Source organism: Denticeps clupeoides, chromosome 1 (assembly GCF_900700375.1).
Source record: "Denticeps clupeoides chromosome 1, fDenClu1.1, whole genome shotgun sequence".
Taxonomy (NCBI): Eukaryota; Metazoa; Chordata; class Actinopteri; order Clupeiformes; family Denticipitidae; genus Denticeps; species Denticeps clupeoides.
The window spans coordinates 40657257-40676755 of NC_041707.1; the positions used below are offsets into that span (position 1 = coordinate 40657257).

At 42.4% G+C, this 19499-nt stretch overlaps 2 protein-coding genes and 1 long non-coding RNA gene across 5 annotated transcripts; all 3 read left to right on the forward strand.

The window, feature by feature from the left end:
- Window positions 1-450: 450 nt before the first annotated feature.
- On the forward strand, window positions 451-6300 carry LOC114793433 (guanylate-binding protein 1-like). The gene is made up of 10 exons (XM_028985189.1): window positions 451-759; window positions 1493-1620; window positions 2325-2434; window positions 2878-3077; window positions 3188-3430; window positions 3959-4239; window positions 4334-4546; window positions 5248-5350; window positions 5543-5736; window positions 5927-6300. Exons 1-10 carry the CDS (start codon window positions 585-587, stop codon window positions 6143-6145), a joined length of 1866 nt encoding a protein of 621 aa, XP_028841022.1. The 5' UTR covers window positions 451-584; the 3' UTR covers window positions 6146-6300.
- A 3303-nt stretch (window positions 6301-9603) lies between these two features.
- LOC114793595 (interferon-induced protein 44-like) lies at window positions 9604-15035 on the forward strand. Of its 2 annotated transcripts, XM_028985584.1 has the most exons (10): window positions 9604-9668; window positions 11146-11198; window positions 11366-11632; window positions 11716-11991; window positions 12331-12364; window positions 12593-12791; window positions 13568-13735; window positions 14099-14264; window positions 14393-14493; window positions 14594-15035. In XM_028985584.1, exons 2-10 carry the CDS (start codon window positions 11180-11182, stop codon window positions 14762-14764), a joined length of 1401 nt encoding a protein of 466 aa, XP_028841417.1. In that variant the 5' UTR covers window positions 9604-9668; window positions 11146-11179; the 3' UTR covers window positions 14765-15035. The 2 variants fall into 2 exon arrangements, with proteins under 2 accessions (XP_028841417.1, XP_028841428.1); XM_028985595.1 differs by lacking the exons at window positions 9604-9668; window positions 11146-11198 and having other exon boundaries at window positions 11497-11632; window positions 11721-11991.
- Window positions 15036-16540: 1505 nt separating this feature from the next.
- Window positions 16541-18614, forward strand: LOC114794189 (uncharacterized). 2 transcript variants are annotated; one of them, XR_003750315.1, is made up of 4 exons: window positions 16541-16980; window positions 17700-17776; window positions 18002-18084; window positions 18238-18614. It is a non-coding gene; the product is annotated as an uncharacterized LOC114794189 (long non-coding RNA). The 2 variants fall into 2 exon arrangements; XR_003750316.1 differs by lacking the exon at window positions 16541-16980 and adding an exon at window positions 17567-17577.
- The last annotated feature ends 885 nt before the right edge of the window (window positions 18615-19499 follow it).

Sequence of the window (19499 nt, forward strand, 5' to 3'; positions counted from 1 at the left end):
GCTCTGGCAAAAAATATTGTTCCAATGAATATTAAATCCCATTTTAAGTGGTCAAGCAATTTTGAGTTTAAAGGTTTAGTGCCATTTAGAAACGTCTCACGTCCGATGGGCAGGAACGTTGTTCTTGTTCTTGTTTTTGCTGCAAAGCAGGAAACGGCTGTTTATGAATTCAACCTAGAGAGGAACTTCATCAGATCCAGTGGAATGTGGCCAAATTCCCACTCCTATTTCAAACTCGGTGTTTATTATTATTATTATTGTTGTTATTATTATTATTATTATTTCAAATCTGAGTAGAACCTTTTGAACGGTGGTGCGCCTATTGCTGTGACATCTGAAGTGTTCTAGATGTGCCCTCGCCGGGTCACGTGTCTTCTGAGAAAAACCGCTTTCACTTTCGCCGCCTGCGTATTTGTAGCTCCGCCCCCGCCACGCCCCCCTCGCCAGAAATCCCGGTCGGTGCCGCGATGAGGGTCCAGCTCGGTTCACTTGTGTTGGAAACGACGAGCGGACTGGACGTGGAGACTGCGTGACGTATAGAAAAGACATCTAGAAGACATCTTGCGTCGCGGACAGCAGCAGCCATGGACGCTCCGGTGTGCCTGATCGAGTCTGACAGCAGCGACCGCATGTGTGTCCGGAGGGAGGCCGTGGAGATCCTGGACAGCATCACGCAGCCCGTGGTGGTCGTGGCCGTGGTGGGACTCTACCGCACCGGGAAGTCCTACCTGATGAACCGACTGGCGGGGAAGCAAACTGGTGGGTCTTTCACTCGAGAACAGCATTAGATCTTTGCTCCTGGAGCATTACCCTCTAACATAAAATCAGAAGTTTTTTGTCATTGTATGTGTACAAAAATACAGTAAAGTATACAATATACGTTATACGTAGTAACATTACAATTATTCTTTCATTTAAAATGAATGGAAATAATTTTAATGAGTATTGCCCAGCCAACATGTTCATGTGGGGCCATATGGGTTGTGTGTGGGCTTGTGGGGTCTGCCCAACTGATTCTTATCTTACTTCTGATTGAAGTTTGCCCATTTCCCTTTCTTGTCCCGCCCCTCACCTCAGAGGAGCTCTACATGAGCTGTACCCTTAATTTAACTTGACCAATGCTGCTGTTTCTGCGTCAAAACCCATTGGTCACTGTCAACGTAATGTCCTCCACGTGACCTATGATTCGTAAATTCAGAACTGGAATCGTAAATGCTTATACAGTAAAACGTAATTGTAATATTTCAACTGTAAAGAAGTAAGTACATTTTTTATTTCCCAAACAAAAATCGCACTCGTGAAAAGGCCCAAGCACACGTTCGTGAATATGAATATGGATTTACGTTTCATAAAATTACAATGTACGTACGATTACTTATGACACAAATGTTGCTCCATAAAGTAGTGTCAGATCTCCACCCACCTAAACGAATACAGTAAGATCCATAATTACTCCACATTTTCATCTTTTTTGGGTTGTCCACCATTACAGGTTTTGCACTTGGCAGCACCATCGAGTCAAAGACCAAGGGCATCTGGATGTGGTGCGTGCCCCACCCAACCAAACCAGGACACACTCTGGTGCTGCTGGACACTGAGGGCCTGGGCGATGTGGACAAGGTCAGTGCAGTGGAGTTAAACTCCAGACTCCAGTCTTTCAGAGCACGGTGGACCCTGCCGTAAATGTGTGGATTTCAGGCTTCATCTACACCAGCACTGTTATCAGTAGACTAACGTTGCACAATAAGATACAACGAAGGTCTGAACTGATCAGTTCCTGCTGCAGACACACTGTCTTCTCATCAAGGCTTCCATCAGAAGCACAGCATTTTGAAAAGGAATTTACTTATGTAAAAATATTTCCTCCAAAACATGATCTCCTACACGCAAAAGTCTACAGATGGGAGAACAAGATTGTAATTCGGATTGATTTAAAAATATATATACTGTAGTATGCTAGAATAAACCAGTCCGGTACAAATTTAAAAGTTAAAAAAGTTAAGTGATTTTCACTTGTGATACACAGCAGCACAGCACATGGTGCACACAGTGAAATAAGTCCTCTGCATTTAACCCATCACCCTTGGTGTGCAGTGGGCAGCCATGACAGGCGCTCGGGGAGCAGTTTTTGGGGACGGGGCTTCACTCAGTGGCACCTCAGTGGCGCCTTGGCGGATCAGGATTTGAACCAGCAACCTTCTGATTATGGGGCCACTTCCTTAACTGCTAGGTCACCACTGCCGGCATAGTTTTAAGCAACTACGATATTCAGTCAACTACATTTTGAATATCCACATTTTTTTTTGCCAATAAATGTGTTCCAGGGGGACGAGAAACACGACACCTGGATCTTCTGCTTAGCTGTTCTCCTCAGCAGCACCCTGGTCTACAACAGCATGGGCACCATTGACAACAACGCCCTGGAGAAGCTCCAGTATCCTTCAGCACAAGTGAACGCACATCCTACTCAAGAAAAAAAGAAGAAAGAGATGAAGGAAATCTGAGTGTCTGAGGTGAACAGAACATGTCTGGAAAGACCACTGGCTCTTCCTTCTACGTGGCACTTTGTCCTTCAAAGCTTTAATGCATTTCGTTTATTTCATTATTTTATGTGCTTGAGTCTATTTTCATTATGAAATTATACTGTTTATTTCTTTCTTTCATGTTAAATAACGCCACTGTTATAATACCAACACTTTTCTGTCCATTTCTGATTAGCATTTACCTGTAAGTTCAGCTTTTTTCGTGTAGCGTTGGTGTGCGCTGCTGCCATTTTACATGTTTAGAGATGGAATGGTTGATCAAAACGGGTCTGAAACTAGGTGCAGATCGGTAGGTGTTTGTCATGATTGTTCTCCTGAGCGGCGCCCTCTACAGCTACGTCACAGAACTGACCGAGCACATCAAAGTGAAGTCGGGCTCTGGAGACGACGACGACGATGACGAGTCCATGGAGTTCATGCGCATCTTCCCAACTTTCGTGTGGACGGTGAGAGACTTCACACTCCTGCTGGAACTAGATGGTAGACCCATCACTTCAGACCAGTACCTAGACCACGCCCTGCAGCTCAAGAAAGGTAAAATGGTCACAAACGTCTAGAATGAATGTCTTGAGTCAGGAAAACATCCTGAAAGCAAAGCCAGACTCTTAGATGGATTCTAGTAGAGTAATGGCTTCTTTGTACAGGATCATCTCCTAAAATCGAGAAGTACAACCTGCCGCGCCGCTGCCTGCGACATTACTTTGCCGTGCGGAAGTGCTTCGTGTTTGAGCGTCCAGCGAGTGGACAGAACATGCGGCAAATGGAGCAGCTGAGCGACTCGGACCTGGAGCCCAACTTTACGGCGCAGGCACAGGCGTTCTGCAGTTACATCTTCGATCACGCCAAGGCCAAAACCATGAAAGGAGGCCTACAGCTGACCGGCCGGAGTGAGTGACAAGACACATCATACGCTCACACGACTGTCTATTTCTGCTCCAACAAAGTGAAGAAGAAAGTGAAGTGATTGTCACTTGTGATACACAGCAGCACAGCACACGGTGCACACAGTGAAATTTGTCCTCTGCATTTAACCCATCACCCTGACTGAGCAGTGGGCAGCTATGACAGGTGCCCGGGGAGCAGTGTGTGGGGACGGTGCTTTGCTCAGTGGCACCTCGGCGGATTGGGATTCGAACCGGCAACCTTCTGATTACGGGGCCACTTTCTTAACCGCTAGGCCACCACTGCTCCAGATGGTTTGGACCAAAAATTCAGACAATTTGTCTGCAATGGCAATAAGGTCAAACGCTGAGTCCTGCATTCACGCGGTGGCTGATATTCCATGATTGCAGTGGGTCGTTTTCGAGGTTGAGGGAGGTGTCAGTGACCTTGAGGTGTTGCATCAAATTCTCCATCAAGTGTCTTTGGGATTCTGGTCATTTTTCCATCATTTACTATTTTTCTCTTCATATCAGTGTTAGGCTGCCTGGCAGAAACGTACGTGGAGGCGATCCGCAGTGGACAGGTCCCCTGTCTGGACAACGCTGTTGAGTCTCTGGCCCAGATTCAAAATGCCCGCGCCGTCCACGATGCTCTAACGTTCTACGTTGGCGAGATGACCCGTCAGGTCAAACTTCCCACAGCGACGCAGGACGTTCTGTCCGAGATCCACGCCATCGCTGAGAAGCAGGCAGTCGCCATGTTCATGAGAGCCTCCTTCCACGACCAGAACCAGAAACACCAGACCGAGCTCATGGTACCACCAGCCAACCAAATAAAGTGTAATAGTTCACTTCCTGTTTCTGCTTCACTGGACGATGCATCCCCACCTCCCCCCTTTCTCCTCGCAGGGGACCTTGTACAGAGAGTATGAGAAGTTGTGCAGGCAGAACGAGGACACGTCTCGGAAGGTGAGCCGGGAAACCATCTCCCGGGTGTTTGGTGCTCTGGAGCAGGCTGTGAAAGGCGGGACATTCACGCGTCCTGGAGGCTACAACGACTACCGCACGGCCGTGGAGAAAGCGACTGGAGAGTACAGATCAGACAAAGGCTGTGGACTCATGGTGAGCAACGTCTAAAACACTCAAAAAGCCATTTAAACCAGTTTTTCACAAAAGACAAAGCACTGGGGCCATAAAATTCATGTAAAATTGTGATGACACTGCATATAATAGTTTTACTTGTTTGATATGTATATATGTTTATGTATTTAATTTATACAAACATGAACATTTTGATCTTCAATCTGAGTGAAAAAAACGTGAAAAAGACGCGTGCATCTCCAGAGCCGTGGGTTGTTGTCCCCTGGTCTAGAACGTTATCTTCATTTCATCCACTGGGCTTTAAAGATCTAAAGGGACAAATGTGAAATATGACGAGTACACAATACAATGAACCACGAAGGGGCATGTACTTATTAGGGGTGGTGGGGCCGTGGTGGCCTAGCGGTTAAGGAATCAGATGGTTGCCGGTTTGAATCCCCACCCGCCAAGGTGCCACTGAGGTGTCCCCACACACTGCTCCCCGGGTGCCTGTCACTCGCCACTGCTCTCTAAGGGGGATGGTTAAATACAGAGGACACATTTCGTTGTGCCACCGTTTGTTGTGCTGCAGTGTTTGGGTGCTAGTAGCCTAGTGGGGTAACACACTCGCCTATGAAGCAGAAGACCCAGGTTCAGAAGACCCACTAAACAGAATATTCACAAATGCATGAATCATATCACCATGGACTGATCCAGATGTTTTATTCCACCGCATGTCTCAGAGTGAGGAGGTGTTGAGAGAGTACCTGAGTGAGAAGGAAGCAGTTGCAAAGAACCTCCTGGCCGCTGACAAGTCGCTCACTAAGGCCGAGCAGATGATGGCAGGTAAAGAGAATTTCACCACATCGAGTCAACATGGGTGCTACTTAATAGATACCCAAGAACCTACAGGGGGTTCCATATCTGGGCCAGAGAGTTGTGGACTCTAGTTTTAGAGTGAGGCTGATGAGAGGAAAGTTCTGCACCAAATGACATTGTTTAGGTGCATAAATTACAAAGTGTTCTTTCCATCTTCAGAAGAGCGTATGAGGACTGAGGCTCTGGAACAGCAGCAGAGAGCTCTGGAGGAGCAGAACCACATTCAGCAGAAGCAGATCGAAGACCAGAAGCGAACCCATGATGAGAACGTGAAGCAGATCATGGAGAAGATGGAGCAGGAACGTGTTAGAGCCCAGGAGGAGAACGAAAAAGTTCTGAACGCCAAACTCAAGGTATGAAGTGTTTGTCAGACCTGCTCTTAAGGTCAGTTTCCCATTCATAATTCAAATAAAACCTCAATGAAGTTCTCCACTTAGCCCTGGACCTGAAGCGGAAACTGATCTTGATTAAACATTTAATCCATTTATTATTCGTACAAGAAGCACTAAGCTGAGTATTAAAGACTTAATGGTGTTGCTGTAGGAACAGCAGGACTTGCTGCAGCAGGGATTTCAGAAGAAGTCTCAGGACATGCAAGACGAGATTAACAAACTGAAGAATGATCAGAAGCAGATGGAAGCGTCTCGGCCGTCCATCTTCAGCAGCATCCTGGACACAGTGGGGACTGCTGCCACTGTTTTTTTACCTGGATGGGGGAAACTGGCTGGAATTGGTGCCAGTGCGTTGTCAAGGATGGTCTAAATGTGACTGGGAAGCCTGCATTTCATACTGAGTTTTTTAATATCTCAGTTTATAAATCAGATATGAAGAAAATGTTTGGAATTTTGTGGAATTCTGAATAAATGTATAAATAACTATCTCATACATGAATAAATTTGGCTTTACAGCCAAACTGAGCTGCAATTTGTGTTTTTTGATGGGTTGGAGAAGAGTCCATTGTGCATGGAGTTATTAACATCACATGTTCAGGTGTCCGGTGACGTGTTTCATTTTCTTATGATGGGCAGCTGAAGAAGCTCCATTTCTTGAAGATGACAGTCCTGTTCTTTAAGGCAGGAGTTTTTATGGTCGTATCCAGAAAGGGGGGATAATAGGATGCTGTCATGCTGGTTTGACATGGCGAGTCAGTAGATCTGGAATGATGGATGGACTTGGCGAGGAAGAAGAACGCATGTCATGTTTTTCATCAATTCTTCATCATTTTCTCCCACCCAACTGTTCTCCAATCAGTAGTCCCAGGGTGGTAGGAGCCTAGTGGGTAACACACTCGCCTATGAACCAGAAGACCCAGGTTCAAACCCCACTTACTACATTTACATTTAAGGCATTTGGCAGACGCCCTAATCCAGACCGACTTACAATGTGCTTTCAAGTTACCATTGATGAAGAGATCAATTCTGGTTCACTAGGACCACCAACTATGAATACATAGTTACTTACTACCATCGTGTCCCTGAGCAATACACTTACAGGGGACTGTCCCTGTAACTACTGATTGTAATTTGCTCTGGATAAGGGCGTGTGATAAATGCTGCAAATGTAAATGTAAATGAAAATCTAATTAATGCCGCGTTTGCATATTGTGGAAGTGACATCATCTGTGCGACCTGTTATGAGATGCAGGAATCAGAAGCCACGAAATTCTAAACTAGAAGAAATTATTCTTGTTTTTGTCCACAAAAAATAAGAGACATTTTAGTCTAGTTTTTATCCTGTAAACCTTATTCGTCAACAATATTACATGATACATTACATTTATCGTATCATCAGAAGCATTTACTCGTCTTGTTTTCATCAAATCAGAAAGGTTTGTTGATGAAGATATTCTGTCATTGTTATGTCCACCCTGCTTTGCCCCCTACAACATGCTCCCTCTACTCTAGGGTCAGTATCTTTCAGTATTAGGGTCAGTGTCTGTGTCTGTGTGTCATGTCGTTTGTAGCTGCAAGCACCCTGGTAAACCCAATCCTGTCCACAGAGTAAAGTGGAGTTTGGTGTTCCACAAGGGTCAGTCTTAGGTCCATTGCTATTTTCCTTATATATGTTACCTTTAGGTCACGTCATTTGCAAACATGGTATTAACTTTCACTGCTATGCTGATGACACACTGATGTATTTATCAGCAATGCCAGATGAGATGCAGCAGAGCAGAATAGTGAATTGTCTGAAGGACATTTGAAGGTGAGCAGTGGATGCTCACCAACTTTCTTCTGTTAAACCCTAATAAGACAGAAGCTCTTGTTCATGCAATCGGACCACTGTAGCACCAATATACCACTATTACCACATATTTCAGTACCAGTCATACGATGCCACGTCTGCCGCTGCTTCTGTTTGTTTCCTCTCCGAGACACTGAACCAAGTGCACAGACTACTGGCAGACTCCAGTTGAAGAGACCACCAGATCAATGTTAGTCCCTGGCAATGAACTGCTGATGAGACGACTCAGCATGAAACATACCAGAGGGTCACCACAGCCACCACCAACGTAACAGCTAAAGCTTCAGGGATCTTCAAATGGACCAGTAGCATCATAATGGACACGTAATGTACACCATGACAATGGACTAAAACCTACTCTGCACTGTCCAGTACCTCCAAACATTGACGGATGCTTTATACTACACTTTGGAAGGGCCTGTCAAGGGCCCATTGAGACATACTGTATGTGATTATGGGCTAAATAAGAAATAAATGTTGCTGTTTTTGTCTCTCGCACTTCCGGGTGGTGGTTATCGCCTCACCGTCCCTCCACAGGTCCCCTCGGCGCGGCTAGGGATCGGCAGTGGTGTAAAATGCGTCTCCTCTGCTAACCGCACGACCTGGAGTCTGGAGAGCTGATCTTCGACACGTTGACCCCGAGTGTCCTTCTCCCCGTACTGGCTTGTGTTATGCGTGACAGTGTGTTTGTGTATTATCGCACAGGATCGTGATATAGTCACATGGACTCTTCAGAGCTGGCAGGCCCAGAGTCGCTGAGGTGGACCTGTGGAGGGCGGTGCCTGCTGACTTTATTTTACTCCGGGACAGAGAAGGGCCCCTCCCTGTTTTCAGCGCGAGGCATGTTGGTTCTTTTTTCCCTTCAGTATTTTGTGTGTTCCAATAAACTGTCCTTTGTGACAGTGATAAATTTAATTGACGAAAACACCATAACAGAAGAAAGATTTTATGGCTTTAATTAATTGTAATGTTACGTTCTCCTCATGTCTAGGGGTGGAAAAGAGTAGGGATGGGCTGTAGTAATGACTAACAAGATGACAACGGGTGAAGTTGAAGTTAAGGCTAGCACCTTAGCACAAATAACAAGCTAACACATAGCACAAGCAATAACACACAAGCTAAAGTCTAAGGCAGGAGAAAACATTTATTTCTTATATAGCCCAAAATCACATACAGTATGTCTCAATGACACCCCCACACTTGACCCTTCTGCACACAAGGAAAAACTCCACACAAAAAAACTCTAGGAGAGAGAAAAAAAGGTCGGAAGAAACGTTGGGAAGGAGTGATACAGAGAGGGACCCCCTTCCAGGGTAGAGTGAGCCTGCAAATGGTGTCAGTGCAGGGTTGGATATGATATAATGATAAGTCCTACGGTTGTAGGGTTGGAGAAGTCCAGGATGTATTCAGTGTCATGGTCTAGATTACGTGTCCATAATCTTCTCTATCTTCTCTTGTGAGCGGGTCAGAAAGCAGGAGGGCACCTTCTCCTAAGCTGCGCTGCGCTGCGCTGCTCTGCTCTGCTCTGCTCTGCTCTGCGCTGCTCTGCCTGTTCACAAAACACCCTCCCTCGTCCTTCAGGTGTCTGCAGCCTTTAACTCCACAGAGCTCCCCTCATTAGCCAATGTGGATCCAGCGGTGATTGGTGCAGTTAGGCACAGCTGAGCTCCACCAAGCCGGCAGTGTGGTAGACGAGAGGAAGAAAAAAGGGAAAAAGATGAGAGAAACACAACATACTGTAGCATGACGATTCATGTTTACAATACAATAAACATAAAACAAATACGTCAGAGGACGTAACAGTAATTTAAACCTAAATTGCAATTATGGATATTTTGTGCTTGTACATTTGCTGTTTACCTTCATTTCTGGCAGAGCACCTTTTCCTGGAAATGCTTCAGGTAGAGGAAACACGCATCTTGCCCAGCATTCCGAACACCAACAAGGTGCCACGCTTGGCACTTTCACTTTCAGAGAAGTACAAAGATCTGCACCCATCTCTCAGCTTGCCAAAAAGACCACGAGACACCCCTCTGCTCATCCGGTAAGAAACTATTGCTACAGTACAATATTTATTTTGTTACAGTAGTCTTTAAGGGGGAATTCTGATCTCAGAATTAATATGTAGTCATTAAAATCCATTCATGATAGAAAATAAAAAAAAAAAATACACACACACACACACACACATATTCATGTATCCACTCTGTACATGTAATCATACATAAACCCATTGTACGTGTGTAGATAAATACATATACCTATTTAAGTTTACATATACATATATATTTTCCAATACATCCATATTTTGTGTTTCTAGATTGTATAGTGTATATTTTATACTTTATTGTTGTATTGTTTTTTATTCTGTTCTATTGTTTTTTTTTATTTTATTTTCGCTTTCTGCCGTGACAATGCAAATTTCCCACTTGAGTGACGAATAAAAGTTTATCTTATCTTATCTTATCTTACATGGACGAGATTTTTCAAAAAAGAAAGACTCAGCATTGTCATTTTCTCTATGGACAATAGAGCCCTCCACAGCTAGTGAAGCTATAAGAACACAAGCTGAGCGGATATTTTTATCAGCTGACTCTCTCATGGTTTTGAATGAAAATGGATATTTTGAATTGATGTATAGTCCTGAAGAGATTCGCACACCAATACAAAAATTGAGATATTTGATGTCCCCTGTAGACCCTTTTGGGGTCTACAGTTTCAACTCTCTATCGGTTAAACTAAGTTGATGTGTGATTGCTGCTGCAGATTTAAAAGCGTTTTTAAAACACATCAGTTATCCATTTTTTTCTTGTCTTATGATAAAACGCTTTACTCAGTACTTGTTTAATAATTCACACTTTTGCATGAAAAAAAAACGTATGCCATTGAAATGCAAAATTGTCCTTAATATTCATGATGCTGCTGAGTGGATGTGAACCTCGGACTATTTTAGCAAAAGTTGAACAAAGTGCTGATGTGACAAATGAGTAGAAAATCCGGAAACCACCCTGGCTTCACCGCTGATCAACGGAACCTATAGTCTACTTTCCTGTGTTTTGAACTTTATGCTTCTCTCTTGAATCACCATTTCCGTTCCATACTGTTCCATACTGTTCTGTGCTGTCTTCACACTTGTTATTCACACTTGTTATCATTAATATGATTATTTCTCTTAAAGCGGCCACTCCTCAGGTGACACCAGGACCTAAATCAACATTTGTTCTTCAAGGTTCCAAAAACGAGGCCGCGTTGAGAATGCAATGACATTTTTCTGTCGCGAGCGGGTTGACTGCTTTCACTTACAGGATGCGTAGTCTGCAGAATCGGTAAAGATAAGATAACTGAGACTTATATATTTATACACTTGGGACATTCGTGTTGATTTCAAGAATCGGTTTACTTTTGATATATTTCCACATTGTTTCGACCACCTCATAATCAGCTTGCACACTAAACTGCACATGATTTATGAAGACTGTTGCTTTTTGTGTTCTTCGCATATCCGCGTATAATTTACTCAGTGTTGGGGGAAGCTGACAGTGGGATCATCCGACCATGGGATCATCCCTGACTGGTGAGTGGAAATAAAACCTGCCTTCACAATGACATCATCCCAGCATGAACATATTCTGTCATTTTCCATAATAATGACAGTATCAGTTTACACTAAAATGAAATTTCAAAGAAAGACATGCTCGGGCCCAGTGAATATCCCACTTCATTCACCATGTCCTCTAAAAGTGACCAGTCATCTCCAGGACACCGTCCAGTTCACTGGAGAAGAGGTGATCCTCACATGTGAAGTGAGTGTGGGAGGTGCAGCCTCAGCACGGTGGTACCACGGCGACAAAGAGCTGAAGAACAGTGACAAGGTCAGCATGATCCAGAAAGGGAAAGTGTTCGAGCTGAGAGTCTCCAATGTCCAAGAGTGCCATGGAGGCTACTACAGGATTAAGGTCAAACACAGCAGCAAAGTGTTGGAGAGCGCAGCGAAGGTCACTGTACAAGGTGATGGAGACCTCACACCTGGTATAAGAGCTATTCACTGTGTGACAAGAAGCTACTAACACAACATTTCATTTATTGAACAGAAAAGCTTGCGGTGACCAGGCCCTGCATGGACGTAAACGTTTATGGAGGACAAGAGGTGATTCTAACATGCGAGGTGAACAGAAAGGACGTCACAGCAAAATGGACGAAGGGCGATCAGCTGCTGTCTGAAGGCCGAGGTTTTGTCACGGAACAGCGAGGGAGACGTTTTACTCTGAAAATTAGAAATGCTCAGAAGTTGGATAACGGCGTGTACACCTGCCTGGTGACGTCGGGCCATGAAGAGGTCCGGTGCTCCGCTGAGGTCAGAGTACAAGGTAATGATTACAGGCTTCTGATAACGGGCCCGCTAGGCCACCTCCGCCCCAGACATATCATAAACATACGGTTTTCACGGTTCATGGTACGTTTATTCCTAGAGCATCATATACTTCTAATAACCACTGTGTGGGCACGGTGCCTTGATCGACCGTGATTAACATTAGTACATAATTAACACTGGTTACAACCTGAGGCTGTGCTCACACGCACGTGGTGGAGGCGTTGAAGAAGGCGTGTCCAAATTCTCAGATTACGTTGTCCGCGTGTCCGTTTGCGCCCTGTTTTCTGTACCATCACGTATCTGGAGTTTACCAAACTTTTTTTTTTGTCTGCAGAGTTTGAGAAAGAATGGAGGAACATAAAGTTTGAGTAAGTTCACAAACCGTCAAGCAACAGATGTACTAAATATGGTGGCAATTTCGAGCAACCATAACCCTCTTTTTTATATATCCACGTGAAAATGAATATTTATTCATATTAAGGTCACCTGGAAACTCTATATGAATCTAATGTGGGGCAGTAGTGGCCACACACTGCTTCTGTTTCACAATGGCAATCACTTCACTTTCACTTTTTCACTTAATTGTTTCCTCATAGCGATCAAACCAGAAGAAAATTTCAGTCTGAACTCTGTCGGCTCAAACCAAATGTTGATTCACTCCGGATTCTTCTGTATGGACCTGCTGGATCAGGGAAGTCCAGCTTCATCAACTCCATTAACAACATCTTCACGGGGCGACCAACAACTGTGGCCTTGGCTGACGCAGTAGGTGCTGGTACGAGTTTCACTAAAAGGGTGAGAACATCATCTTGATCACTCTGTATTCATAATGGCTTAATCCAGATCAGGGTCGCCATCTCAGGACATGGGACACTGGGCGTGGACTCACCTTTGGACAATTTAGAGTCCTCAATTCACCTGGAGTCCACACATTCATCTATACCACCACATTCCATGGTAGTGGGGGCCTAGCGGTTAAGGAAGCTGCTCCTTAATCAGAAGGTTGCCAGTTCGAATCCTGATCTGCCGAGGTGCCACTGAGCAAAGCACCGTCCCCACACACTGCTCCCCGGGCGCCTGTCATGGCGGCCCACTGCTCACTCAGGGTGATGGGTTAAATGCAGAGGACACATTTCACTGTGTGCTGTGCTGCTGTGTATCACAATAACTTCACTTTCACATACAGACAATATAGTTTTATATTGTAATTACAACGTAACAAAGTTTAGGCATATGTATCGTATGAACAGGAAGCAGTTTCCACTTTTTAAATTATTAATCAAACATGCATCACATAAAACTCGCCCACTATGTCAGCATATGCTTAACATCTACAATTAAAACGTTTGCAAAATGCAAAATGTATTTAATTATCCAATAAGCTAAAATGGTTTTGTTTTATTGTGCACGAATACTGATGAACTTACTAGGCACTCAGCAAATTTTTATATAATTTCATGTTTTACTGCATGTTTCTATATCATTAGTAAATGTTAAAAAAATTTTAATAAAACAAAATACACTTTGTAAGATTGTATTTGTTGTATATCTAAATTGTATTTTTTTTCCAGTTCAAAACACACCGGATTCAGATCAGCGAGAAGCCAGAATATTTGTCCGTTGTCTTCAACGATGTCATGGGTCTGGAAGACGACTTGCCTGAAAGTCAGGGGCATAGAGGGGTGCATCCAGAAGACATTGTTAATATTTTACACGGTCGCGTCCAGGAAAATTACGAGGTAGGATCTACACGCATCGCATGGGACATGGCAGAGCGTTTATATGAGGGCTGGATAGATCAGAGTGACTGTGATTGAACTCGGATTGTGGTGGTTAGTAGCCTAGTGGGTAACACACTCTCCAATGAACCATAAACCCCACTTACTACCATCGTGTCCCTGAGCAAGACACTTAACCCTGAGTGTCTCCGGGGGGGGGACTGTCCCTGTAACTACTGATTGTAAGTCGCTGTGGATAAGGACGTCTGATAAATGCTGTAAATGTGAATGGATTAGTGGTCACATGTCAACCCTCTGCAGCGTTAATTTACCTCGTGTGACAGTAAACCAGATGATGGACCAGGCACTTGTTTTCTTCTCCAGTTTCAACCGTCAGTGCCATTACAACGAGAAGCTTTCAACAGAGATCCAAAGCCGGGTGACAAAGTTCACTGTCTGGTGTGTGTGTTGCCGGCGGATAGGATCTCTCTCATGACTGATAATGTCTTCAGAAAAATGAGAAGAATCCGAGAAAAAGCCAGTGACATGGGTGAGGCTCATTACAAACGTTCTTCTGTCTTGGAGCTCGCAGGCTGACATATTTAAAGCGATGTGTTTAAGTACTTACTTGCTGAATACTGTACATTCAAGTGCCTGTCAAATCTGTCTGTGCTGCAGGTATTCCTCAGGCGGTCATGATGACAACGGTGGACCAAGCATGTCCAGTAGTAAAATCAGATCTGGGAAAGATCTACTGCAGCATGAAGATCAAAGAGAAAGTGAGCGAGAGTCTTTTCACAGAGGTCCATTTTAAAAAAATATATATATAAATTAGACAGTAAAATAAGACAGAGTGTAATGTTTGTCACCTGTACCCAGATGCAGGACTGCAGTAATAAACTGGGAGTCACAATGAACTACATCTTCCCCGTGAAGAACTACCACGAGGAAAAGGATCTTGTTCTGGAGATGGACGTCCTCATCCTGGATGCTTTATTACAGCTTGTTCGGTTTGCTGATGACTATATGCGTAATAAGCAGGTTACTTAAAGTCTGATGAGGTTTTCAGAACAACCCTACCGCTGTGCTGAATTATGTGCCTTCATTTTTCCCCGTTGCTAAATGTGTTGTACAATGCTTCAGAAGCCATAGGTTCACGTTTGATGCTTCTCCCTTAATAGAGAAGGTCTCCAAGCTCCATGTCCGGCACTCTAGGCTCTTCTTCTCCTGCTTAATGAGCAGTCCAACAATCCAACAATTTTAAAAATATCGAGATTTTGTACCCTTAGATCGCGGTAATAAAAACGTTTAAATGTTTCAATCTGAGCTGAAGCTTGACGACGTTGGGTGGGGTTTCTGCTGAGAGAAAGATATCTCTCGTATGGGTTTTCCTTGAAGATGTACAGACGACCTATTGATCTGTTTTTGATCCTGTAAATGTGTAATGGATGCTCATACATGCTTTGCTGCAGATTGCAACGTAGAGCCTCTTTCGACTAACAGAGTGAGATTTTGCATTGATGTAATTTTATAGCACCGCAGTAGTATAGTCCATACCAACAAGGGGACCAGAGTGTTTTTTCCCATTTTAAAGGTATAAATAAGTGACTCCGGTGGCTGAAAATGTTAGTGATGGAATAGGAGGAACAGCAATCAGTTCGTTCATGAATTAAAACTTAATTCATTATTATAAAAACCTTTTTATTTTATTGCATCTGAAATTAGTTGCACTAATTAAAGAAGCAATAAAACTGGCCAACTCCACACTAGTCGAACATCCAGTGCATCGGCAGATGTGGGTTCGACCGTCCTCAGAAATGATTACAGGTTTCATTGTAATCACAGCTCTCAGACCCACATCAGGACCACCTACCATATGATGGCGTTTGACTGGGCCGCTCCTGGTTGCCTCATCAGGGACACATCTGGGCCCCGGCAAAGACATTTGTCAGCTGTAAGTGACCAGACTGGGGTACAATCTGGCACTAACATGAACCTGATGAGGCGTCATTCAGTTTAAAACTCCATAAGTCCCATATCTTCAACCAAGTTCCCTGCCATAAAATAACAGTTATCGTTTCTTCAACTGCAAACTGTGAAGATGGGACTATGACACCAACATATTATTGTACTTTGCTTCCATCTACAGGAAGTTTGAATGCAATTTCTTAATCAAAACAGAAAAGTCTATAGGCAAAACTAAACCACCTCCTGATATGGATCCAGTGTAAAGCGGACCGGCTTCATCTTTGACTCTTGCTGTTCGTGTGACGGTGAAAATAACAGCGTTCTGCCCTAATATTATGACAAAACTATTTGAATGTGAATTGTGTAAATTTGAATCATCAAAACTGAAATTGAAATTATTTTACTTGAATATTAGAGCTAATTGTTGTGTTTGCTATTTTCGAATAACAACGCGGACTCTCGACACGCCGTCTGCTTCTTTTCTCTTTTATTTCCGTATACCCAGAATCCCTTACAGCAACACCCACAACCTGGAACACACAAAACGCACACTGCCCATGTGCATATGTAACACTAATATTATGACAAAACTATTTGAATGTGAATTGTGTAAATTTGAATTATTAAAATTGAATTTGAAATTATTTTACTTGAATATTAGAGCTAATATTATGACAAAACTATTTGAATGTGAATTGTGTAAATCTGAATGATCAAAATTCAATTCTCTAAATTCAATTTTCTAAATTCAATTTTCTAAATTCAGTTTTCTAAAATTCAAACCCAGAAATTCAGATCGTACAGAAAGTAGGTCAGAGGTCATCCACAGGGAGGCGTAGAAGCATTTTGGGCAATTACAGAGCTGCTCAGGAGGTGACCATTCTTCTGCGTGATCATGAATCGCCCAGAGTTTAGTGTTTTTTAAGCATTTATGGTTTATATTTATATATTGTGTTAGCGTTCCCAGCATGTGAAACATTATCTGAGCGGTCTCTGGTGTTTGTATATTTGATAAAAGGGATTAGCATACCACCGTGTCTATATAGAACGCGAACACGCCGCAACAACTTTAATGACAAAGCGGCCGTTGTAAAGAGCTTAGAAATAGAACAGGGAATCCGTTCGCTGTTGGGAATTTCGCCTTCAGTGTAGACATTATCCCTGATTTTAATCATCAGGTTCTACTGTCTTCTGTCGTGGCGCGTGTTAATACAATAACTCCGTTAGAGCTTCATTTATTTCCTTGATTGGAATCCACATCAGATCCAACTTGGATATAAGGTCACTCGATGATGATGGTAAGCTGTGTTTTGAGTTGAAGACTTTAACATTGTGAATAATCATTTAGATATATGTGTAGCTTGCAGGCACGATTAAAGTAGCTATATCGTTCATTTTCGCTTATATCATACAAATAAAACAAATATATAAATGTTATTAGTAGAGATGCACCGATCGAGCCAAGGAATTGGCCAATATTCCTCATGATCGGACTATATTATTTAGGTGAACAACATTTTAGACGTTTCCAGAATATCAACACTACTGCAACGAGGCAAGTGACTGTCTTTATGAACGGGTAACTTATTTAATGATTCAGTAACCAATTCAATTTATGTCCTACTAACGATATTGTTTTTAGATACACGTCATTAGTTTGTAGCTATATATAAAAATAAATATAAAAAAATATATATTTTGCTTAAACTGTTTTTACAGGACAGCGAAGTTGTCAGATCAGCCAGGCACTTGTTGTCTTTGCTGGTCCCAGTCACGATAATGGCAGGTTTTTTGTGTATTTTTATTTATTATTGTGGAAAGGATAGATAGTAAGGAGTGGGTACAGTGCCAAACATTTGAAAGCAGCAACCCAGGGTTTCAAAGGAGTTCTTTACGTAACTCCACTCATTCTTTGCATATGTATAATTTTAAAACCACATTAAAAAACGAATAAATGCTTGAAACAACATGAAAGAAAATAATTTACATTATATTGTTTTTATATTGTTCCCTCTAGGAAACTTGCCCCATTTGTCAAAAGAAAATGCCTTTTGATGTGATAGAGATTCATGCAAGTTTTTGCACAGGTGACAGGTAAGGAAAATCGCACAACATATTTTCAGTAAATCTTATTACATTTTTTTATCGTTGTTTTTTGTACTTTCTTTGTGCTGTTAAGATTGCCACAGGTCTTCTTCACTTCTTCACTATACAATTGTGAATATTGTGTTTTATGTTCAAATTATGAATGTTCAATTCATTTAGAACTCTTGAAGTTATCTATCCAAAAAGGAATTTTGTTCCGTTTGTATATTGCAGTGTAAGCATGCAACCTCTGGAGTTTAATGTGTCTATGGAAGAACCATCCACATCTGGAGTTTCTGTGTCTGTGACACATACCGGTGATCATTTAAATGCAGATGATGCATTTTTTTTTGGAACTGATAAGCATAATACATTTCTGAGATGTAAAACTGAAATAGAATACACAATTAGCTTCAGCTGAACTGTTAACATGTTGCTTCTTTTTTTTTTTTTTTTTTTTTTCTTTGCAGATTGGAAAACTGAACCAGATAAAAAATAAAGCAGCATCCTTATACACAAAGGAAATAATTCTCCAACATGAGATGAGAAAGCCCCTCTTGATGACCATGGATTTGAGGATGGACAAGGAAGATCAAGACAGAGAACTTGCTGTAAATTGCGGTTATATTCAGGAGTTATGTGAAATCTAATACAGACACCATGTCTACAAATGAAGTTACAGTCCCACAGTTTGTCCTGCATTGTTTGGACTTGTTGTTCAATAATTTTGATGCAGTTCATCTATGCACACGTTCATGTAGTATTGCAGTTTTATTTTTGAGACTTTGGAAACTTCCATGCAATAATGTTACAGTTTTTCTATCAAATAAATTTAAATTCAGTTCCAGAACTCCATGTGTCTACTCAATGTGTCATTACTCAAGTGACTGGCAAAACTGCACTGCAGCCATGTAAATGTCTATCCCATGGGATTGTGATGGTCATCTTGGATCCACTGTGTCCTTTAGTGCTGCAAGCTGCTCTGCTATAAGTGGACATTCCACAATAGGAACATTAACACCAACACTTTCACCAGGAGGCAATCAATGAACAGCAATGTTCAGTTCCTGTGTAAACAAAGAACAACATGTTTCTGTATAAATCGTGTATAATCTCAGCTGTAATAGTTCCAAATACTAAGTGTTTAAACACCAGTTAAGGAACATTTAATTTTCACAACCCCTGTTATAATGTAAACATGGCTTTAAATTAGCATTAACAAAATACCTCTTCATCTTGGGGATCATCAACTGGATAATGAATTTGACCCAATTCCCAGAGCTGGTTTGGAGACATGTTGTGTTCTGTTCTCGAAGGGTGATTATCCCAACCATCTCGGAAAGTGCTCAGATCATCTTGTATCCGTGGTAGAAATGTGTAGTGGCAACAGAAGAGATGTGTTTGGTCTGCAGTATGAAGGTAGCTGGCTTCCTCAAGATAGTGTAGTACATCATAGTAGACGCTGGTCACTGCAGTCCACACATCTCTCCAAAGTCGCTCTATTCTACAACATAAGGCATTACGAGAAAAGTCCTAAGCAATCGGTTCGTTCAAACAAGCATTTGGAGAATAAAGCACAAGGTGACATGTCCTCTACATAATACTTTCTTTGTGCTGTTTGCTTAGATTTCATTTACAAATGTTTTTGTAAGTTACTAATTATAACCATTTAATTGTACAGAAAGAGAGCAAATAATTATCAAAGAACATTATCATTGAGTTCAACCACTCT